The 25,372-nt window shown below is 41.3% G+C and overlaps 1 protein-coding gene across 1 annotated transcript in view; it reads left to right on the top strand.

Annotated features, from left to right (window-relative positions):
* The window catches only part of LOC122802314 (beta-galactoside alpha-2,6-sialyltransferase 2-like), a 355,917-nt gene extending 331,539 nt beyond the window's left edge, over positions 1-24,378 (top strand). The window contains exon 4 of the mRNA XM_044071957.1: positions 22,375-24,378. Coding sequence (XP_043927892.1) covers positions 22,375-22,667 — 293 coding nt within the window. The 3' untranslated portion in view covers positions 22,668-24,378. The remainder of the gene's footprint in view (positions 1-22,374) is intronic.
* The last annotated feature ends 994 nt before the right edge of the window (positions 24,379-25,372 follow it).

Raw genomic sequence — 25,372 nt, 5'->3', positions numbered from 1 at the left:
CATCACCAGAGAATAAAACTGAGGCCTTAAATGAATCTGCAGTCCAATCTTTCTGATTCCAGTGTACCTGGAAGATGTTCATCATGTTTCACTGTTGCAGTTACACTTGGGTTATCCTGCTGGCAGGCTGCCCGCAGTTGGCCTGAATTCCAAAGTCCTGGTCCGGCATCGGATGCTGTTGCCTTTTCCCTGACGTCAGTGCGCCAGGAGTATAAAAGATGCAGCCAACGCCATTTTCTTCAGTCTTTCTTGCAGTTCGCAAGTGCCGGTCGGCCGACTCCTGAGATTTTCAAATCGAATTTCAGACTCAAAGTCTTCAATAAAGCTAAGTACCCCTTTGGGGAAACTTTTTTCTTGCTCCAGACCAATGTCAGAAAAAGTTAACAATTGTATTTCTTGTGGGAAGCAAATACCTCATAAGGATTTTCATTCTTACTGTATTCCTTGCCTAGGCCCAGACCACGACGTTGCTAGCTGTTGGTTTTGTGCTAGATTTAACCAACGCACTATTAAGCATCAGTACGATTTTGCCTTCCATTACTTTAGCCGAAGATTTAATTATATAATGCCGTCGGAACAGCCGATGACCAGAGTTTATAAAAAACGCAAGGAAAAGGAAAAGGACAGGCATCCGAGGTCCAAAACCGACGACGAGGCCTCCGCTAGGCCAGTCGCCGGTTCTCAGTGAGGCGCTTTCGCCCCTGACGCCCGCTACCTCAGTGCCACAGGCCGCATCCGTCTCCCACATGGAGCCAACTAGGCCTGTGGATACTCAAGGTATTGAGCACTCGGAAACTCAGATGGGTCCAGAGCCGCTGAGCAGGCATCGGCTTCTGAGGGTGTTTTCAGACCTACACAGTTATATGTCAAGCAAACCTCAGCTTCAAAGGCAAAGACTAAAACAGCTCTAAAGACAAAGAAACAAGTACAGCATTCTCCTGGACAGACTTTCATGCCTATGAAACAGGTGCTTAAAATGGCCAAAGACCTAATTACTTTAATCAGGGGTTCCCATCCCCCTCCTGATAAGAGGCCTAGGCAAGAGACAGAATTTGACTCTTTTGATCAGGTTTCCATTTCCTCTGACTCCTCCTCTGAACAGGGATACTCTCTTCCTCCCTATGAGGATTCTGATGCTGAAGAATCTATTCTTTCAGCCTCTCCTCCTGAGGATTATTCTTTTGGGGAAACCCTGCATACCATGAGGGAGCATTTTCACTGGGAGAGCAAAGATTACTCAGAATCTAAGAAAAGGCTCAGAGACTTTCTTTTACTACCTCAGCACAGACCTCTTGCTATTCCACCTGTTCTAGACATTGTAGATGATGTATTTTCACAGTCCGGCCTGTCTCCTGACTCTTTACCCCTGCACCTGTTAAGCCAGACAGATACTACAGGGTTCCAGATTCTCATAAATTTCTGTATAAAAACCCTGCTGCTGATCCAGAAACTATATCTCAGGGTCTCAAAGGGGTCAAGGCTTCCACTGAAAAAAACACTGTCCCCTCTGATAGGGATTCTAGGGCACTGGACAGATGGGGAAAAAAGTTTATACTTCTGCTACCTTGGCTGTAAGGGCTTTAAATTGTCAGTTTCATATGCTTAAATATCAGCAATACTTCATGTCACTGCTAAAACAGAAAATGATGACAAATTCTGAATGTTCTGATAACAAGGATATGCAGGATTTATTGCATGCAGCTGAACAAGTGGGAAAGCATACTTTGCAATGTGGTTTTGATTCACTTGGAGGCCTCTTGCAGGGCCACTGTCACGGGTTCTGTTATCAGAAGGCATGCTTGGTTAAAGGAACAAAATCTGCCTGATCATGTTAAAGCAAAATTATTGGATGCTCCATTACAGCATGATACTTTGTTTGGTGTTAAGGCAGAAGAGGTGTTGAAGAAAATGGAAGATAAAGCAAAATCTATGCAGACCGTTAAGGATTTCCTACAGGTACAGCCACCCAGATTTAGCAGGAACTGGCCTTCTAAGAATTGGTCCTTTCCATTGTCAGACAGGCCACAAAGAGGCAGATACAGACACCCTAGAGGCAGATCCCAGCCCCAAGGCTCATACAGGCCTAAGCAATGGGGGTGCTTCTACCTCCAAAAGCGGAGAAGACAAATCACAGCCATACAGGAAACAGTCCTAATGACTTTCCTCTGCCAATGCCAAACACTCTTCTTTTGGCAACACCCTTAGGGGGAAAACTAGCACTTTTTTCACAAAATTGGCACATAATCGCCTAGGACAAATGGGTCTTGAGTATAGTGTCTCAGGGCTACAGGTTCCACTTTCACACCCTTCCAAAGACAAAAGGTATGCCAGACCTGCCACACAATCAATGGGCAGAGGCACAAAAGCAAGTTTCATCCCATATGGACATGAGGGCTATTCAACAAGTACCACAGCAAGAACAGGGACAAGGATTTTACTCAAGACTTTTCTTGGTACCCAGAAAGGACAAAGCCTGGATACCAGTACTGGACCTGTCTATCTTAAACACTTTTCTGGATGTTCCAAAATTCAAAATTTTGACTCTGCAGCAGCTTCTGCCCATGCTGGGCAAGAAGGCTTGGCTTGCAACTTTGGACCTCAAAGAGTCATAACTGCATGTCCCAATAATACAGTCTTGCAGAAGATACCTCAGATTCAAGGCTGGCTCAATGCACTACCAATTCTCTGCACTGCCCTTTAGCTTATCTACTGCACCCAGGGTCTTCACAAAATGCCTGGCACCAGTAATTGCATACTGCAGACAAAGAGGAATACAAATATATCCCTACTTGGATGACTGCCTTATACAAGCAGAGAACAAGGACATTCTACTGAAGCATCTGGCATTTGTAAAAAGATTACTAATTTGCCTAGGGTACACAGTGAACAAAAAGAAATCAAAACTGGTACCCTCTCAAGAGATAATATTCCTGGATGCAAGCTTAAATACAACTGCCCAGATGGCTTATCTCACGCCAGACAAAGGCAACTGACTTCTTACTTCAAAATGATGGCAACAAAGACCCAGTTATCTGCAAGAAAAATTCTGCAGGCTTTGGGCTTCATGGCATCCTGCATTCTACTAATTCCATATGCAAGACTGCATATGAGGAAACTACAGTGGTATCTAAAAAGTGTTTGGACTCAACATTGCCACAGCCTGGAAACATTAATTACTCTCATTCCCTGCCTGCAACAGGAGTTTCGATGGTGGGCACAGGCCTGTCACCACAACAAGGGACAGCCATTCACCCTACCCACAGCCAGGCAGTCAATAACAACAGATGCTTCAGATTATGCCTGCGGGGCCCACATGGCAAGAAAATGTATTCGGGGCACATGGCCTGCAAGCCAAATGTATCTTCATATCAATCAAAAAGAGATGCTAGCTGTACAGAATGCCCCGACAGCCTTCAAGGATTTACTTCATCCAGGACAACTGCTGATAAAGATGGACAATACTACAGTCATTTGTTACATAAACAAGCAAGGAGGCACACATTCCTACCCCCCTGCAGACAAGCCATGACTTTGTGGAACACAGCATTAATTTATCAAGTACACTTGCAAGCACAATTCCTGCCAAGAAAGACAAATACTCTGGCAGATGAACTAAGCAGAAATCTCATGAATCCTCACGAGTGGAAACTAGATCCACAAATCTTCAGCATGATAACAGGGAAATGGGGATGCCCAGACATAGATCTATTTGCCTCCCCTCACAACTGCCAGCTACAGAGATTCTGCACAAGGAATTATCACAAACAAGCATGGAAAGTGGATGCTCTATCATTCAGCTGGAAAGCCCTTACAGTATATGCTTTTCTTCCACTGCCTCTCCTCCCCAAGGTACTCCTAAAGGTCAAACAAGAGAATCCAAAAATGATCCTGATTGCCCCAGACTGGCCACACCAGCACTGGTACCTAATCCTAAAGAGCTTGTCTCAAGGCCCAGCCTGGACATTACCTCAAATTCCTCATTTGCTGACCCAACAAAACAATCAGATCCTGCACAGCCAACTCAGAACCCTAAATCTGGTGGCATGGCGGATAATGTGACCATTCAGAACACACCTCTTTCTAAAGCAGTTATGGATGTTATTTTGGAGGCCAGGAGGCCCAGCACCAGAAACTCTTATGCAGAAAAATGGAAGAGATTCTTTGCTTGGAACCAGGCACAAGGAATGGACATGCTTGTACCAAATATTCCTCAGATTTTACAATACCTAACTGAGATGCTGGACAAAGGCCTATCCTTTTCATCAATTAAGATCCATGCCTCTGCCATTTCAGCTCATTGCAATACGGACCCACCTATTTTTTTACACCCACTGCTAAGGCAGTATCTCAGAGGGGCCAAAAACATAACACCTCCAAGGAGAGCTCCAATACCTGCATGGGACCTCAATTTTGTCTTGGAAAAACTCAATCTGCCCCCTTTTGAGCCAGCCAATACAGCTGAGATAAAATACTTATCATGGAAAACAGCTCTGCTCCTAGCAATAACTTCAGCAAGAAGAGTCTTAGAGTTACAGGCAGTAATGGCTGTGGAACCTTTTATTATTTTCCATCCGGACAGGGTTTTTCTAAGGACAAACAACATTTATGCCTAAGGTAGTGTCCAGTGTGGCTCTTAACCAAACCATACATTTGCTTACCTTTTATCCAAACCCGCAGAATAAGGGGGAGAGACTTCTGCATTCTTTGGACATACACAGACAGCTACGCTTTTACTTGGACAAAACTAAAACTTTCAGAAAGACTGAGCAACTCTTAGTGGCATATGCTGCAGGATCGCAAGGAAAAGCTATTTCAAAGCAGACTATTTCAAAATGGATAGGCCACTGCATTCATTTCTGCTATTCACAACATGGCAAATCAGTGCCTAAGGGCATTAGGCCACACTCTACCAGAGCAGCAGCCACTTCAACAGCCTTCCTCAGAGGAGTACCAACCAAGGACATTTTGGAGGCTGCAACTTGGACTTCAGTGCACACTTTTACAAAGCGCTGCCACTTACCTCTTTTCTCTAAATCCAGAGCAGGCTTTGCCACTGCAGTTCTGCAGGACCTTGTAGCCACTCCTAATTCTATTTAGGCAAAGCCACCCAACCTCAGCTTTGGGATTCAACCCAAGTGTAATGACTGCAACAGTGAAACATGATGAATATAGTACAGTTGTGTACCTACCACAAATGTAGATGTTCGAGTGTATTCACCGTTGCAGTCCAGGTTACCCTCCCACCACCCCCCTTTCATTGCTGGGACTGATCTGTACTTCTCTATTCTATACAACCTATGTGGTATATTTGCTTGTAGATGAAGGTAATGTGCATGCTTTTTTTAGCCTACCCTTTTGGGGGCACCTGACATCTGGGGCAAGAAAAACTGAAGAAAACGGCGTTGGCTGCATCTTTTATACCCCTGCCGCACTGACGTCAGGGAAAAGGCGACAGCAACCGACACCGAACCAGGACTTTGGAATTCAGGCCAACTGCGGGTAGCCTGCCGGCAGGATAACCCAAGTGTAATGACTGCAACAGTGAATACACTTGAACATCTACATTTATGGTAGGTACACAACAGTACTTTTTAGAACTCAAATGCTAGAAATCTGGACAAAGCCTGACCTAACTGGGGGACAGCAGCCCAGAAATAGGGACAGATTTTAAATATTGCTATTATAAACATAGAAATTGCTTAAATTAGCAGGGAATTTGTTGACATGCATTTTCTGAAGGATTTGAAGTCTGAAACACAAATGTATTTTATTTAGTGACTTCACTGCACAGATTATCCCAGTGATTTATCAGAAAACCACAAATTTTATGATGAGCAGATTAAAAATATGAGGCAAAAATCTGGACAGTTGTGAGGTGTGGTGGCACTTTAAGCTACTTCTCAGTTGCCTCCTACTTAGACCCTGTAGGAGGCTGGTATGACTCTTGAGGCCAGGCAGACTATCAGTACGTCTGAGGAAGTGCAACTTATTTCAGAAGGACCGCATGGCAACCCTCAAATTCTGTGTAGGGAAGAAATCCCAGGCTCTGTAACAGAGGTCAGATGTGGATTTGATCTCACAGGTGGATGTCACACCTGAGAAGAAAAAGCAGAAGACTAAGCATGTGGCCTCCCCCTCAACAGCTAAAGAGGAGTTGGGTGGATTTTTTTCACAAGGTCCCCTCTTTGCATTTCCACACCCACAGGCTACTCGTAAACCTTTAAACCTACTCTAATTTCCTCTTCCTCTAATGAGGAGCAGGACTATGATTCTGACTGTTCTTCCCAGCTGCATTCTCCAGGACAGACCTTTTCTGTTGAAGGTAAGACTCTGTAACTGGATTCCACTACAGAGGAGGCTTCTTTTGGGGAAGCTATACAGAGCATGATGAAACACTTTGATTGGTAATCCACACAGATTTGTGATCAGAAGAGGTACGACACCCTGTCAGAGATGGGTATCCCTGTCCCTTCCCCAGTCCGTCCTGCACTAGTGGCTTTCCCAGGACATTTGTCAGTCCACATCTCCTGCACCTGATTCTCAACCAGCAGCTTCTAAGAGATCAGACAGGTTTTAAGGTCATTGATGACCTGAAATATCTGTACAAGAACCCTGTGGCAGACCCTTCTGCAGTATCTCTATCTCTTCAGGTAAGACTTCCAAGCTGCTGTCCAGTGCTCATGCCCTATAAATTGATAAAGACAGCAGAGCTGTAGATATATGGGGGAAGAAGGTTTATACCTCTGCTACCTTTGCCTTTAAAGCAATTAATTACCAGACTTAAAGAATATAGTATTTGATTTCTGTTCTTAACTCATTGAACAGTTATCTTGGATCCTCCTACAGCAGACTGTAAACCTTAAATACAGAGTTTACTTTCACAGGCCACTCAGATTGCCAGAAACAGAATTAAGTCCAGTTATAATGTGTGGATGCTTCTTCCATTTGTATGCATGGCTCCACAGGCAGCCTGTGCCTTATGGTTTTAAATCAAATATTCTAGATTCACCCTTGGACAGAGACTTACTGTCTGACCGTCAGGTAGCCAGTATGTTCAAACACTGCAAAACCAAGGTAAGACAGTGAAAGAAAGCAGACAGATCCTACTCTGCTCAGTCCATAAATACCATAGGAACTGCACAGGTAAATCTACCTCTTTCATTAAAAGGGATCTGAGAACAGTACAGAAACAATGAAAAACAGCCAGGAAAATATATTCTGAAAAATTCCAAAGGGAACTTCCAGCTGGGAGGTCTCCTTTAGGAGGCAAAAACTTGTGACTACCTGTGCAGTATCTTTTCCAAGTCCCCATTCCATTACCCATCTTTCTCAAAGGTTGTCACTGTTCATGGCCAGGAAGGAAGCTATTACTACACTCTACTAGGTCCTCTCCATCATCAGGGAAGGCTATGCCATGTCTTTGGAAGACAGCCCCCCTCTGACATGGCATCCCACTGCCTTGAAATCTAATATCCTTTTTATATCATATTATTCAAGACCCCTTGAATCAGGGTATCATTTTGGTAGTACCCAAAGAATTCATGGTTAAAGGGTTTTACTCCAGGATTTTTTTGTCCAAAGAAAGACAGGCAGTTGGAGACCCATCCTAAACCTGTCCATCGTGCAGATGTCATCTTTCAAAATGCTCTCTCTTCAGACTCTTCTACCTTTCATCCTCCAACAGGCTTTGTTATTGTCATTAGATCTCAAGGATTCCTATCTGCACATTTCCATTCACCCCTCTTACAGGAGATTCCTTAGGTTTTCCTCTGGCTTTTGGTCTTTCCTTGGCCTTAACAGTATTCCCAAACAGTGCCTATTTCCTCTAGTAACTTTCTGCTGCATTCAATTAATTCAAAATTTCCCTACTTGGATGACCTTCTGTTCCAGGCTCTCTCGCCAAAGGTGATTCTTCACCATCTTTAATTCACCTTCCATCTTTTGTCAGGTCTGTGTTTCACTATAAACTACCAACACCTGCACATGGGCCTGGTACTTCAGGGATGCAAGTTGGACACACAGAAAATGTGCAACGTCCTGCCTTGAGGGAAGGTTCTCAGCCTCTCCAGTTACTTTCATGACATTTCCTCTGCAACCCATTGCTCTGCAAGGGAGATGCTAAGGACTTTGGAATTCATGGCAGCCACCATTCCTATGCTTCCTCTGCCAGATTCCACATGAGAATAATTCAGTGGTACCTAAAGTCTGTGATCACAGCACTGTCACCCCAATTCCCCTCCTCCCTTCCTCTCGAGAAGGGGCAGGTCATCCGTAACCCGGGATGACCTTTCACACCTCCTCCTCTTATTTATTTTATTTATTTATTTTACATTTGTTGACCGGGCTAGTCTAGCTGAATATATGTCCATTTTCAGTAGAGGCCTGGGGAGATAAGCTCCAAACTTCAATAACAGTATATATCTACAGAAGTAAATACATGAGATCAACTACATTAATAATAACTAAGGAAGTATAGCTAAAAGTGGTTACAGGTATATAGAGTATATAACACAAGATATTGACTAAACATAATACAATTTATCATGAAGCTGTGTTTTAACTGTTCAGAAAAGGAGATAATAAAGCAAATAATTTAATTCTAGATAAAGGATGAGAGGAAAGGAAAGTAAGATTGGAACAGAAGATGAGTAAGTAAGTTCTAATCAAGAAGATTGGAACTTTTGTGAGAGTATACTAATAGGAAGGTTAGGTAGTGGAGGAAGAATGGTAGTAGAGTTCTGATGAGAATGTTACTGAGCTGAGATAGTGAGGTAGAAACAGGTAGCTAGAGCATATAAGGTGGGGTTGAAACAAGTAGTGAGAGTGTGTAGGTTAGTCAGGTTTAGTACAGGGGCACATCCAATGAGTTTTAAGGAAGAGCTTAAGTTTATTTTTGAACAAGGAAATAGAGGGGAGTGTTGAAAGTTCAGTTCACTCTTCAACAGGTTTACACAGATGCCTGAATGAGGTGTGGGGGGACAAGATCACACCGAGTGCAGGTGAAATGGCAACCCCAATTACTGAAAGAGATGAGGGCTCTTCTGCTGGCTTTTCAAATTCCCCCCCACCTTTGAAAACCAGGACCACTCTGACTGTACACAGACAACACCACAGTCATGTGGTAAATAAACAAATGGGGAGGCACCAGGTCTTACCAACTTTGTAGGTTAGCACACAAGGCTTGGAATGTGGTAAACCAAATGAACATCATGCTGGCAGCCATATGCATCACTTCTCAGAACTATGTGCTAGACTGCTTAGGTCACTCCATGCAGGACCCCCCTTTGAGTGGACCTTGAACTGAGATGTCTTCCCCAATGTCACACTTCAGTGTGGAATTCCTGAAATAGGCCTGTTTGCTTTGCCAAGCAGCCATCATCTTCCCCATGTCCCACTACCTGGAGGAGAGATGCCTTATTTTTCCAGTGGACAGAGAAGTTCCTGTATGCCTACCCTCCTCTGCCTCTCCTTCGAAGAATTCTTCCTCAAAGAACAAAAGGAGACACCTAAACTCCTCTTAGTGTCCCCATTCTGGCTGAGACAATATTGACTCCCCCTGCTTATTTCACCTAACAAAAGGAAATTACAGGAGGATTGCTCTGTAACCAGAACTGATTACTCAACAAAAAGGATTACTGCTCCATCCAAATCTCAGCACACCCCCCCCCCCCCCAACCTTGTAGATGATGGGATTTTAATTCTTCAAAGACATCTGTCCTCTGAAGAGGTGGTACAGGTCCTGCAACAGGCTAGGAAACCTACTGCCAGAAAAATCTTACACAGCTAAGTGGAAAATGTTTTCCTTCTGGTGCTGCAGACATGGTCCGAACCCACTCTTAGCACAGTTCCCAATGGTACTGCAATACCTCTGTGAGCTTCTTCAATCAGGTTTAGCTTACTCATTCATAAAAGCTCACTTATTAGTTATAAATCTCTGGCTCCCTCTTTGTACTCCACTTATGGTTAGGCCACAGATCAAACTTTTCCTGAGGATATGTCTGCTTTTTAACCCCCCCGCCCTCAGGAAACCTATCTCATTACTACTTGGGATCTCAAATTTGTACTAGAAAAACTTACTCTGCTTCCTATTGAACTAGCTTTTTCTTCTTCTCTGAAATTCTGTACATGCAAAACCATCCGTACCTCAACCAGGAAGGTTTCTAAGCTACAAGTTCCATGACCATCCCCCCTTTCTTATTTTTCATAGAGACAGAGTAACTTTCTGGCTAATCTATCCTTTATGCCTAAGGTAGTGAATCAGTCGTCTCTCAATCAGGCCATTCATTCATCTTTCCACCTCCTTTCCCAATGAACAAAACAGGGGGAAGGATGTTGCATTCTCTGGATGTTCACAGAAAACTCAGATTTTACCTGGAAAAATGACCAGCTATTTGTATCCTTTATGACATCTAACCTGGGACAGCCAGTCTCCAAACAAACTCTTGCAGATTGGATTTCTAAGGCTATTACTTTCTGCTACTCATTCCATGGTAAGATCTTACCTTCCTGCCTAAAGCAAATTCCACTTAGGGCAGTGACTTCCTCGGGAGCTTTTCCAAAGGGACAGACTACTTGGAAGTCAGCTACTTGGTCCTCTTGTACATACCTTTATCAAACACTACAAAACTGATACTTTCTCCAGGTCCAAGACAGCCTTTGCTAGGTCAGTTCTGTCCAGACTGCTGGACAATTCTTATTCTCAATAGCCAACCACCCTACCTTCATCTTTTTACTGTGGGAGTCACCCATATGTCAGGAATACTGCAACAGCGAGTTCAGTCAGGACAGTACAGTTGTGTAAGAACTTATAACAATAGCTGTTCTGATCACTGTTGTAGTGTTCCATCCCACCCTCTAGCCCCTCTTCTCTTACTTCATCTTCCGTTGTCTCTCCCCCTCTGCTCTAGTCTTGGTCATCTTACATAGGTGCAGGGGAGTTTTTTACCAATCAAGCTACTCCCTTCCAAACTGACTAGCCTCCATTTTCAGTCGTCTTCAGGCTGTTGGCCTGAGAAACCACACTTTTACATCCATCTTGACACCTCAATACATATGATCTGAGCTCATGCATCAGACATATGACCTAGGGAAGGTCAAGCTTCGGTACCCCCAGCTAGGCATTAGTGGTGACAAACCCATATGTCAGGAATACTGCAACAGTGATCATTAGGATATCTGCTGTTATGGTAAGGTCTTACAAAACTGTACTTTATACTTAAATACATGTGTGTGTGTGTGTGTGTGTGTGTGTGTGTGTGTGTGTGTGTGTGTGTGTGTGTGTGTGTGTGTGTGTGTGTGTATCTTTACCTATACATACATACATACATACATTGGGTGGTGTGGGGGGGAGCATAGCCCCCCCCACATAGTTTGGGTATATATTATTTTCTGGAAAGAGTTATTCATTCAACTTGAAAGTATCCATGTCTATGTTTTCCAACATTTAAAATAGTTGAGGGGCCCCCACACCCACCATGCCCCCCCCACAACAACCCTAACTATATATACTAACTCCAGGATTGCACTACGGTGGGGAACAGGGCATATACCTTTCAATGAAATGAGTTTCGGTCAAATGAGTTTTCAGTGAAGTAAGCTTTCAGTGAATTGTGCTCAGGCAACTGATTTTCAGTGAAATGAGTTTTCAAAGAAATGGGTTTCACTGAAGTGTCTGTTCAGTGAAACAAAGTTGACCTGTGTGTGTGTGTGTGTGTGTGTGTGTGTGTGTGTGTGTACGTGTATATATATATATATATATATATATATATAGTATATAACACACACACACACACACACATATATGTTATCCATTATGTCTACAGCAATCTGGGTACTTGAGTAGGGAAGACTTTGTCAGTCACATAGCTCTAACCCCAGGAATGCCTTTGTTTCCTGATAATTTACATGCACTTAGAAATTTTTATGCAAACTCAAGTTTGTCAGTAGTGGCAGATCCAGGAATCTGCAAAGAAGGTCATGTACTGCAGCTTGAAAATGGATTGCATGAAGCGTGAGCATGAGCCCACACAGAAGACATGAGAGTATCAGACACTGGATCCATCCCACTCTGACTTTGTGAAAGGAAGGTCACACTTGACTGATCCTGGTCACCAAGGCTATGGTTGAGGGTAAAACAGTGCATACTGTCTACCTTGATCTGGCTAAGGCATTTAATTCAGTACGCCACTCAGGCATTGTTAAACTTACAGAATTAGGCATAATTCTGTATAACTGAGCTGGCTTACAGATAGGACTCAGGAATTTAAGATTGGTGAGACCACTTCCCTTGAGAGGCAGGTCTCCAATGGAGTCCCTTAGGGTCCAAGTTTGGGCCACTCTTCTTTGGTTTCTCCTTCTTGGAAGTCATGGCCAATGCCAAAGGCCTCTGGCCGGCAAAATTCACAGATTGTAAACTGGGATTAGTCAAACATCTTAAAAGAGGGTTTAACACAGACAAATGACTGGCACTAAAGCCATGGCTTAAAACTCCGTGCCAAGAAATGCATTATAGTACCTTTCAGGAAATCATCTGACCCAGGAAACTGTCAGCAATAAAATACCTCTAAGAGCAGGGATCTAGGAGCACATGTAGACAGTAACCTGGCCTTGTGCATGTACCTGACCATACACATGCAGCAACTGGAATTTCTCCAAAGGTTCCTTACAAATGAATATAGGGCATTGCCTCAAAGTCCTATCTGAATAGTTTGTCTCCTACAGACTACTGAGAGGTAATCTACTCCCAGTGTACAGGCATCCCTGGACCCCACTCTGATGAGCATTTTGCACATCTGCAAAACAAATACATCAGAACTACTAACTGATCTAAAAAACTACATTTTGCTTGTAACATAAATAGCACATGTTGGGAGAGACAGATGTATATCTCAGAGAATTTCCATTCTCTGGAATTGGCTCCCCATCCATTTCAAGCAAAGTCCCTTCCTAACCCTATTTAAGTGTAACTTAGACCATCGGATGGGAAATCGAAAATTCTACCCTGGTCTGTGACAATGTCTCTGACGAACAGAGGCAATCAGTAAATCATGTCTTAACCAACAGTCATACCCTGTGTAAACGTCTGAAACATATAACTTGTGGGACACATTTAGGTTGCACGGTTAGGCTTATAAAGGCCTTAGTGGTCATTAGCTTAGTATACACCTATAAACCTAAGGAGGTGGCCTAAAAGGTTATGTCGGAGGGGCTTTAATCCTATTGGGTAGATAAATGGGAAGTATAAAACTGACACTATTGCGCCTTAAAATACTTGTGTTAGCTACATATTAAGTGATAAACAGTATTGGTGGTAAGAGTGGGTAAGACCTTCAGGTGAATTAATGCCAGGATTCTTATAACGAGGCATTGGAATTTGAGAGTTAAATTGGTAATGCAGATTAATCAGGTAATTTAGTTTGGACTCTGCAGCTAGTTAGCCTGTTGTACATTTGAGGGCTGTGACTGCAATCCTTGGAAATGTGATAACTTAAATATAGGGCACAAAATGCTCATTCCGAGGTTGTGGCAAATTGACTTATTCCCTGTACTCCAAAGTACTGTGATCCTAGAGTTAATATATGTATCAAATTTTAGATGTCAGATCCCTACATATTGAGAGGTGTAAGTGAGAAGCCTCATGCAAAAACATCTTGAAAAGTGCAACACTTAATTTTTTTTTTCTGTCTTGTGCAAATCACATTTTATTTTCCAAAGTGCTGGGCCTCACATTATCAGATCACATTCTGCTGATACGGACACATGCAAATGCTATCAGCCAAAAATATAAATAAACACACACACACACACACACACGTAAAAAAAAAATCTACCTGTGATTAAATTATCTGTTAAATTCTAGAAGACTGTGGACTTTTACAAACCAGTAACCTTGATTTTATTAAGGCATATAAATTTATTAACAGTGTTTTGTTGGAGATTGTAGAATTACAGCATTCCATCTGATTTGTATATTTATATATATATATATATATATATATATATATATATATATATATATATACACCAAACTTTTGCTCAACATTTTCTGGAATTTATAAATTCCAGTGGCTCCACACCCCCACCAAGGGCAGCAATATCCTAGAACTGGTCATTACCAACATGGGCGACCGGTGTTCCACACCAGAGGTCAATTCCTCGTTGGTCAGATCCAACCACAAGCTAATCACCCTAGACATCCACATCCCACCCCCACCCCCCCAACCCCATTAGGGAAGCCACCATAAAAAATTTCTCCAAAGCCAACTTCATGCTTCTTAAGACAGAAGTGGCAACCTTCACGACACCCATGCAGACAGACAGTAGAGATACGACTACGGAATCTTACACAAATGCACTTTCTAAGCACTTACACGAGTGGAATGGATCATGCTATCCCTAACAGAACCAAGATGCTATCCTCCAAAAAAAAAGGGAAGCCGATCTGGTGGTCCCCCTGCCATAAACAAACTCTACAACAGAAGAAAGAAATTGTTGCAAAAGAGTAAAATCCCATGATTGGAGGAACTCCCTGGTCAGCCTCAGTAAGAGGCTGAGATCCCTCATAAAATTCTCCAAAGCTAGTTACAAAAACAAAATTGCCACTGATTCTAAAGACAACCACAAAGCATTCTATAGCTATGTCAAGAATCTCAATGGCAACACTCAGATCTGCTCTGAGTTTACAGCACAATAGCACTAAATATACAGAACCAAATGATATTGCCAACATCCTGGCAAATAGGTTCAGTGCTAACTTTACACCCCTCTCACCCCCTAAAGGGCCCATCTCCATACCAGAAGAATGCAAAGTTCCTGTAATCACGACTGCACAGGTAAAAACCACACTCCCTAAAGCCAAAAACACAGCATCCATGGGACCTGACAGCATCCCAGGCTGCGTTCTACACGAACTACATAATGAACTGGCACCCCACCTAAGCACCATGTTCAATCATAATCTCACCTCAGGCTTTGTGCCCACTGAATGGTGCACAGCGACAGTTATCCCACTCCACAAAGGGGGAGCCACCATGGACCCCGGGAACTACTGCCCCATTAGCCTAACAAGCCTGGTCTGCAAGGCCATGGAATGTATCATCATGGAACTTATAAACAAAGACATTGGTAATCTCAAAACTCTGGACCCCATCCAGTTCGGGTTTGTAAAAGGCAGATCATGTCTCCTAAACCTGATAGACTTCTTTGAAGCAGTCTTCAAAGCCGTAGACGAGGGTAAGGTGGTTCACACAGCCTATCTAGATCTCACCAAGGCTTTTGACACCATCCCCCACTCTGGAATTATAGATAAACTCCTTAAACTAGGTATAAATCCCTATATCACAAGATGGGTTGCCAACTGCTCACTGACAGAACCCACACTGTGAAAGTAGCAGACTCCAAATCCGACTTCAGACCAGTGACAACTGGAGTACCACAGAGTTCAGTCCTGGGTCCTATCCTGTTTGGTATTTATTTTTCTGAAGTACAGGCTAATACAGAAGGTCTTTGACTAATGAAGTTCGCAGATGACTGCAAACTAGGAGCCATAAACAAAACTTCTAATGATGTGGACATCCTACAAAAGGGCCTCACTGAGACAGATGCCTGGTGTCAAAGCCATGGCCTCAAGCTCAATGCCAAAAAGTGCATTGTCATCCCCTTTGGTAAAAATTCTGTACCCATGAGCTACCACATAGGTGGTAGTCTACTTAATATCGAAAGTGTGATGAGACCTTGTGACACAGGTGGACAGTAGTCTCTCCTCTGATAATCACATCACCACAGTAGTCAGGAAATACTTCTATGTGGCGCACCTCATCACAAAAGATTTCTCATCCAGGAAAAGAGGGTCATTGTTCCCCTCTACTCGTCACTCATTAGACCCATTATAGAGTACAATGCCCCATTTGATATGTACCTCACAAGACATCTACAACAACTGGAAAGGCTGCAGAAATACCTCACAAAGAAAATTACCAGCCTCAAACAGATGCCCTATGCAGACCGTCTCAAAAAAACTCCAGCTTTACTCCGTTGCATATTGCCTACTCAGAGGCAATCTCTGCCTAACATACAAAGCTATGTCAAACCCAGAACTGTTGAACATGCTCCACATAAAGAAATCCCAATCCCTCCATGCCACACTCTAGGGACCTAAACCTTGTCACCACAATAAACAGAACATGTTGGAGGGATAGATTCCTATCCCAGAGACCTCCCATACTCTGGAACAAATGGGTTTATATCACATAATCGAAATCCCAAAATATCGAACACCATAAGCTTGAACTTGGAATTTCAAAATGTGATATAATCGAAAGCACAAAACAGCGAATCTTTTCCCAGGGAAAAAATTCGCTGTTCTGAGAAACACACACATAACACAAGCACACCAAAAAAAGTAATCCACACATATACACTTAAAATCCTACTTCTAACCCTACACTAAACCGTGCATACACTACTATCTATCCACTTACCTTAACCCTAACCCTAAGGTCCGTAACTGTCACACACTCACCTTACCCGCTCTCTAACCCTAAGGTCCATAACTATTGCACACTCACCTAACCGCTCCCTAACCCTAAGGTTCCTAACTATCGCACACTCACGTTATCTGCTCCCTAACCCTAAGGTCCCTAACTATCGCACACTCACCTTACCCGCTCCCTAATCATCCCATTCCCACACTCACTTTAACCTGGTCCGTTCGCACACTTACCTTAACCCAGTCCGTAACCTTCGCACCACAGTGGAGAAAATAGCGAAGCAGCAGAAACAGCCCACCAAATTCTTTCCTTAGGAAAGAAGTTGATGTTCTGCAGCTTCGCCATTTTCAGCGTTCGCTGTTCTGGGTTTGATATTATAACATTCGAAGTTTTACTACTTCGATGTTATGATATAAACCCGAACAAACTACCTGTCTATATCAAACGAAGCTTCTCATTAGCACTCTTCAGGAAAAATCTTGATGATCGGATGGGAAATGGGGAATTCACCCTGGGAATCACCTCTGTGGCTCAGCTCAACAGGGGCACAGGAAAATAATTTTCTTGGGTGGCAAAAGCCAGGGTACCTTTTGGCTAGGCTTATGTAGGCCCTAGGGCCGATAGCCTAGTACCTACTTATGAGCCTATATATACATAAACACACACGTGTAGAGTTTGTTAGGCTCATGGCATTATTTTGGGATAAAAGATAGAGGAGAGCAAGACTGATCTGCTGGTACCAGCAAAGTCCATGAGGTGTTTTAAAACAGAACCCCTTACCATGTTTACCGAAGGAATGCTAAAAAATGTCTTTCATTTTTTAATGGACTCTTGGCATAGCCCTGTACCTCTGGGAATAAAGTAATAGCCCTGACCTTTAAAAATCATACGTTTTCAAGTACAAGATACCATAAGGTTAATGATAAGGACAGTTTTTGTATAGGCTTACTTTAGTTATTTAATAATGCATTTTACTCAAGGGGTCTCACTTTATAAATTAATTCATTACATTTAGAAGGGACCACACTGAATCTGAGGCAAAAATAATAGTGCTTGCATAAATTGTAGAAGTGAAGTATTATTCTTGCAACTTTCCCCACAAACTGGAAAAATGTTGACTTTGTTGAATATATTTTTCTTATTTTAGTGAACATTAACTGATTAAAACCTAAGAGATGTGGAATGTCATAGCTGTAGCAGTCTGCAGATGCATTATGGCATTCCAGAGCATTCTCTGTAAAATCTTGTTAAAAAGTGCAAGCCAAGCAAGTATTGTGTGAATGTGGTCATTAAACAGGTATAACAGTAAGAATACTTCTCTACAGCGATAATATTGTATTCGCAGTTTTACATTAATGCAGTGATGTATACTAATGTACACAAACCCAGAAATGCATTTTCTCTAAAATGTCACAAATAACTTTTCACATGTTTGAAACTGCATCTTAGACCTACTGTGTCAGAGCACTTTGTTCATCTAGATTTCTTTCTGAGCATTTTCTTCCTGAAATATTTATAGAAATATGAAACATGAATTGCTTATTTGTATAAAATATCAGTATCATATCCAAATTCTCCCTTATTTTCTTTTTAGCACTCTGCAGTTGCTCCTCCTTTTGTTCAGTGAGATTCTTTGTTCTGCCGTACTTTGTCAGGCCCTCCAAATAATTCCTATCACTTCTTAACCATATCGCTTTCTCTCGTTTCTACTCTGTTTTTAACTCCATTTTCATTCTATTTCACTCATAAGCTACAACTTCTGAAGAAATTTCTGTCTCCTCTTTATCCTGAATAATTTCCACTATCCACTGCCTAAATTACTCTATTTTTAACAGGTAGCTGAGAAAGTGCCAGTGTCTCGTTTCTACTTCATTACCCTGCATTTTTATCTTCGATTTTATTGGTGCACGACCTGAAATAATTATTGTATGTGTATTGACATTTTCAACTAAATGCACTCGGTCTTATGAAATATAAATTATATCCAATCCAGGAGAGTTATTGTACCTTAGTGAACATATTTACAGTATGTAAATTCTGTCCGAGTTCCCACTATGGAACTCAAGTCTTTCCTACAATATATTTTCATGAGTTTCTTCAGAAATGGTTATATTTCCCCTTCTAGGACCCCTAATACATCCTCAGTATTATAAATGAAGGTACTGTTCCCACCTATAAGTAAAAAGCTGATAATTTCTCCCCAAATTTTAAGTTCCATAATAATAGTTTGGGGTGGAATATAAATAATCCTCCTACCTTCCCAATAGCCACTTTCTTCCACAAATCTACCATCTTTGCCTTTTTTTTTCCTATTCTGTCACTACTGGAGCCCCTCTAGCAGTCAGTATTATTGCTCCCCTTTTCCTTTGTCCCTGATATTCTGCTGAATATTGATCTTTTTGTCTGTCATATTCAAATGTCAATTTCTTTCCAACTGTGTCCTTTGCAGCATTACTATTTTTAGTCTGCATTAGCATCTCTTCTAGCTTCCAGAAAAAACACCTGCACTTCAAAGTATAATTAATCCCTACCAGAGCCTTACGATCTAGTTCTCAGAACCTAATAAGCGTTATCAGACACAAAAATTATGCTGACAAATCTCTCTTTGCCTGCACCATTGCCAAAATCTGGAACTCACTACCTAGCCAAATAACCTCCACTTCCTCCACTATTCAATTTAAGAAACTCCTGAGAACCCATTTTTCAAACAATTGGCTTTGTTCATGCTACTCCACAGGTTAATTTGCACCAATACCATTTTCAAGGATTCTACTAAAGGTCCCCTACTTCCTTTCACCGTAAAGCTTAATAATCACTGGTTATTTCTGTAACAAAATATTGAGAGTACTCATAATTTAGAAAGAAAAAAAATGTTTTCTTTTGTTTATATTTTATATTGTATATAAACCCTACTACTAGTGTTGCGGTGGTGGTGCTGCGGTAGCGTTGTCGCCTCACAGTAAGACGTCCAGTTCGATTCTCAGCTAAAGCGTCTTCTGTGTGGAGACATGCGTGAATGGGCGTACCTTCGTTGAAGGTTGTGCGTCAGGCCTGGCAAGTCGGTACGTAAAAATCTACTGCCAATCATTAGCGGACCGGAGTTCTGCTGTGGCGACCCCTAACCGGGAAAAGCCGAAAGATACAACATATAAACTCTACTACTAGAATGCTGTATGCTGACTTCACTAAAGGAATTGTTAATCTATACATAACTTATGTTTGTATGGAACCTATATCTCTATATGATATTCTTGTGTAATTTCTTTATGACATGCTATTGGAGCTTTTCTCCCCAGGTCTCTGCTGAAAATGGATATGTGTCCAGTCGGAATTTCCCGGTTAACAAATGTAAAATAAAATAAATAATGTAATTTGATACTCTCTCCTTTTTATCTGTGCCTGCAAGGCCAGTTGCATTCCAAGATAGTATGGATAAGTGAGCTATTATGTTAAAAAGCTATGCCCATGTAGCCATGGTAGCTGTCTAGTGGACATGCTGCCTTTGACAGCCACTATAACAATAAGTCCAGGATATCAGAGTCAGCATGCTGCGGATTATGTAGTCATAGTGGCACATCAGGACTGAAACCTGCTTTGCTGTTATGCAAGGGGGATTCATAAAAGATTCATACTTTGCAGTTGTGATAGTAGATGCACTTGATGTAAGAGTGACTCTCCCACAGTACATATTCTCACTGGTGACCACATTGTTGTGTCATAATATGTGGCTAGAGAGCAGAGTTTGAATGTTGTACCTTGTGAATGTGTGTGGTTTGACTTCCAAGGGGGCCACAGCTCCAACAATCCGTTTCAGTACATTATGCATTTTCTTTACACATTCACTGCTGTTACTGCCCAGGTCTCTGCTGAGCAGCACCAGCCTTATGTCATGTTCGTCTGGACCATTTTTCATATTTTTGTTGTGGTTGCTCTGAGTTGTAGTTCTCTAACCACAGGCAGAACTCTGATTCACATTGTACACCATGATTCACACATGCATGAGTCATGGACTGTGATTTGCATACCCACTGCATACCTGTACTCCACTTTGCCATACTTGACTTGTGTAGGCTGAGGAATATGATTTCTCACTTGCAAGCCCTGCACAGATGAGTACATTTCTGAATACCCTTCATGATAGTTTACTTTGCCACACAAAGTAAAAACAAAGAACCACTGTACTCCACAAATTCATGAAATGGACAGTAAACCAAATCAAGTAAACTCTAAATTGCAAACCTCCATTACAGGAAATTCTAAATAGAAAGCTTCTATTCAATAAAAGCAAAATGACAAATTTGCATTCACAACAAGAGTTTGTCATTTGGATTTTACTGAACAAGGTTGTTATTTTGCATTTTACTTTCCTGAACTTTTGAGGACTGTTGTGAATGAAAGTTTAGCATTTGGATTTCACACAATGAACAACCTTCTGCCTTTTGACTGGGTACTCTTCCAGTGTTTCATGTCATCAAGCAAATTAAATTCTGCCCAAAATAATGTATCAACTCATTTTACACTTGCACATACATGCAAATTAAGGGCTCGTTACCCCAAACCCATCAATGACTGTAATTTCCCTGCTGGTGAATGAGAGTACTCAGAATATTTCTGTGACTCCAAATATTTGACACTAAAAAAAAAAAAGAAAGCTTTCCCCAGGGATTTACAATTCTCTTGTAATCCTTTGAACACTTTGTACAACCTTTCCAGACCCAGATGAGCGTTCCTGAGGTATCAGTCACTGCAGATAGTGGTGCATACCATCACAGATATGCCTTATGTATGTTGTATATCTCTGTGCATCAGACCCATAAGCAGGAATATATTTACCTAACTGTCCTAAGCATTTTCCCCTGTGATGATGTTGATGAAAATTTGATAAGGTACAGAGCAGAATTGCATTTATAAAGAAGAAAAAAATCATGCCATGGCTCGCTACCCATCCCCGGCAAGAGATAGAGCCAAGACTAGTCCCAGGTGGTAATGAGCACTGTGGAGAACAGCAGCATAGTCTGCGGTAATGACTGAAGTCAGCAGTGGCTGTATCCTCGAAAAGACAGTACAGCAACAACAGAATACACTAGGATGGTAGGAGTCTATGGCACAATCCTGGTAGACTGTGTACCAAGCAGTGAATTTGTTAATTCGCTGATGTATAAACTTGGAACCATACATGAATGTGGTCTCTTAGTTTGTTGTTATAAGCCTGATGTCCTACATTAAGGAAATCCCATTTAGCAGAAAGTGCAGACTGTCTGCTACAGCTGCAGCTTGAAATGAACAAGTGGCTATGAAGATACTGTACATACTCCTTTCATTTTTTCGGGGACTGTACTTACAAATTCAAGAGAGCTCATTCCTGTGACTAGAACTGTTATTCCTCCGTGTCATGAGTGGAGAATGGGGTAGGCGTTCCTTTGGTTTCAGTGAGTGTGAGATTCTGGAGATGTCATATGTAGCAGAGAGAGAGAGAAACTGGTGTTAACACACTGAGAGGGAATGGTGTATCTGGGCTGTCACATTTTTGTAGTGTTGGTGAAACCTGAGGTGGGAACAGTGTTAATAAGAGGAAAGGAGTGAAGTTCCTTGGGGAGGTGTAATGTGTCTTTATGTTCATGTTTTTATTCTTTCTTTTCTGGCATAAGATCTACTTGTTTTTAGTTTACCTGATCTTCATTTCAGGCTTCTTTTACATATTTTTATTTTATTAATTCAACATTTCACTACTGAAAGACCAATCAAATTACTTTTCTGCAACAGATGTACAAATCAGTGTGAGATTGTGCCAGACATAAACAATATGATACTGCTGTAAGAAAAAAACGAATTTTCTTTTTATGTAGTGTAGCCATTGGTTTATTTTTTAATGTTGTTTTCCCAACAGGAATAATTATAATGATGTCGATGTGTAAGAAGGTACATATTTATGAATATATTCCATCACGGAGGCAGACTGAACGTTGTCATTACCATGAACAATACCACGATGATGCCTGTACATTAGGTGCCTACCACCCTCTGCTCTACGAGAAGCTGCTGGTACAGCGAATGAACAAGGGTACAGAAGATGACCTGAAGAGGAAAGGAAAAGTACATTTACCAGGTTTTAGTGCCATAACTTGCTTTGAAGCAGCCAAATTTTCCACTAATAAGATGAACCCTAGAGGAGGGCATTGAAGTACTCTGCAGACATTACAGTAGCCCTCTGTGTGACAGCACAGGTATTTTGTGCAGCAAGTAGCAGAACAGACGGTTTGAAATTTGAAACCTGAAGATGAATTAAACTAAGTTTTGATTTTCCAGAACTCTCTAAGAGCTGCTGTTTCTCAAAACAGCCAAATGTTTTTTGATTTAATGTGTCTTACCAACTGTTTTTTTTGAACATTTTTTTAAATATGTTTAGAAGAATTAGTTAAAGCTGTCAGAATTATCTCCTTTCTGTCAACCATATGCTTCTTTTGTTTTAATAGAAATATTTTTAATACCACAACATTTTGCTTTTTCTGGTTAGCTTGAGTTTAGTGGGGATTGTTAGAGCAGTGGACTTCTTGAGGCCAAACTGATGTTTGTTTTATAAAGAGGTGCAGTGGGTGTACCTAGAGGTATTACATCGGAGTTTTGTGTGTCATTGTTTTGAGAATTCCTCTAAGTGCTTATCAGTGTCATTTTCTTGGCTTTATTCTGCCTTTCCTTTACCTTTGGGTGTAGAGTAATGATGCATTACTGCTGAATTGCTTCACCTGTGCTCCCTTTACTTCTGGCTTTAATTATCCATTTGGGATTTTGCTGTTAACAGCACAGCATGATGCTTCTTTTTCTAACTAAATCTCATAGCCAGTTACTGACTTTCTCATATAGTACCGGATGTCAAGCTTTTACGCAGGACGCTTCTTGCAATGGGTTGGTCACTCTGCCAGTTGTGCCCATGTTTTCAGGGTGCAGTGCACATGCCTGCATTAAATGGCAGAAACAGCTTTCACTAGTAACTTCTCTCTACCCTTAGCATTTACTTGTTGGCTTGCTGGCTGGCCACAAATGTCAGACAAGTAGTTTTGTCTTCCTCATCCTCTCAGGCAAAAGCATATTAAATGATCCACTGTTCCTCCTTTAGATGAGCCTCACATTACTTGTTAGATCTTTTGCATAATAAGCAATAGTATCACTGAACTGTCATGGCGATTTTAATGATATAAAGTTTGAACACTGGATCTTTCTACCCATTACTTTTCTGATGTTCATGAATTGTAAGTGTAGGCACTTACATGGAACTGACTACTCTGCTTTACCTTGAAATGTACTTTTTTACCAAGAGATTGTTTGAAATAAAACCTGTTCTTTTATAGGTATTCTTTTTTGTGGAATTAACTGCAGTTATTGTTTAATCATTGCTTGCACTGCAACTGTGGGGATTTTCCATGTACAGCCATACAATCTGCTTGAATTTTGAAGACTTCTCCTTGACATATTATCTCAGACCTACTATACTAACATTAGAAGCCATAGAGCAGTGGTAACTCTTTATATAAATTAAAAGACTGTTATGATATCACCTTGAAGAAAAGTTTTAAAAAAGCATTGTGGAATAATACTACCACTGCACTGTAATAATTTTTCTAATGCACTATTTTCTGATTCATTTAACCTAAATATGAGTCTGTAAGATCTTTGCTATTGTGGGTAACCTTTTCTGTGCACAGTGACTTTATTTTACTATAATTTCTGTATCTAAGATATTGCCAGTTCAATTGTATTATATCTAAATGGTAACAACCATCTTTTACATTTTCTTAAAAAAATGAATTAAGCTTTATTGAAAGGCTCTAGTCTGATGGACGTATAACATCTTACACCAAATAAAACAAGATTATTTTAATCTTTTGTAGTCAAATGAATATGAGTCCATTTATTCCTGATAGCCAAGTGTATGTTTATGCATTTGCTTGCATAATTTCTGGCTTATTTTTGTTTTGTTTTGCTAACTTCTGCAGTGATGCAAAATTTTAAGGAAGGATTTTGTGATTTACACCATTCATAACAAACTGCACAATTTAATTTTCAGAAATGGAATAGAAGTCACTGCTATTATAAACTGAATCATTGTATCTTATTCTGAGTCTGTCTTGTGAAAAAGCAAGAGCAGCAGATATCAAATACAGAATATTAGAGAGTGGGCGACCTGTACATCTTCACCCTAATTGGAGAATGAACGATCTCCAGCGGGGTGTTAATGTACAGGAAATTCCCACTGAAAAACAAGTCTGGCACTTCACAGCAGCTTATTAAGGTGCCAGTAAGATCAGGAAGAAAATAAACAAATGACCACCATTTTTTACCCTTGCTAAAAGCTGTTTAGTGAATATGAAATTAAAAAAGGAGCACGTGGATTTGTGTGTGTGCGGTGCGCCTGTGCATCTCTGTGTATGTGTGTAAACAAGAGGCAAACAGAGAGAGACAGAGAAGGCCAATGTGTTTAGACTGCAGTCTATCAATTTGCAAGCCTTGCAAAATAAGAAATGTGAAACTGATGTCCAGCATTATTGACTGGCTTTAATCCTTTAAACATTCAAGAACTAGGATGCAAAATCGGGGATAGGTAAGACAAACTCCACTTCCTACAAGCCCCTTTCACTCTGGAACATACTGATGTCTGTGTAGTGACTGAGACATGGTTAAAAGTAGAGGACAGCACTTCGGCTGTGCAGGACTATAATGTCTTCCAAACCTTTAGACTAGCTACAGCTACTGCACAGGAGGGGGAAAAAAGTGGAGGCATATCAGTCTACATTCAGAAGAGTCTCAAATCAATGCTGGTAAAGCCGCTTGATGTACTTGAGCTTCTTCATGTCCAAATAACCATCAGGAAGGTCTTATCATATATTAGC

Source organism: Protopterus annectens, chromosome 5.part0, assembly GCF_019279795.1.
Source record: "Protopterus annectens isolate FY-2018-M chromosome 5.part0, PAN1.0, whole genome shotgun sequence".
In the NCBI taxonomy this organism is placed as follows: Eukaryota; Metazoa; Chordata; order Ceratodontiformes; family Protopteridae; genus Protopterus; species Protopterus annectens.
The sequence above is the reverse complement of the archived record's forward strand: the minus strand, read 5'-3'. Positions and strand labels throughout refer to the sequence as shown.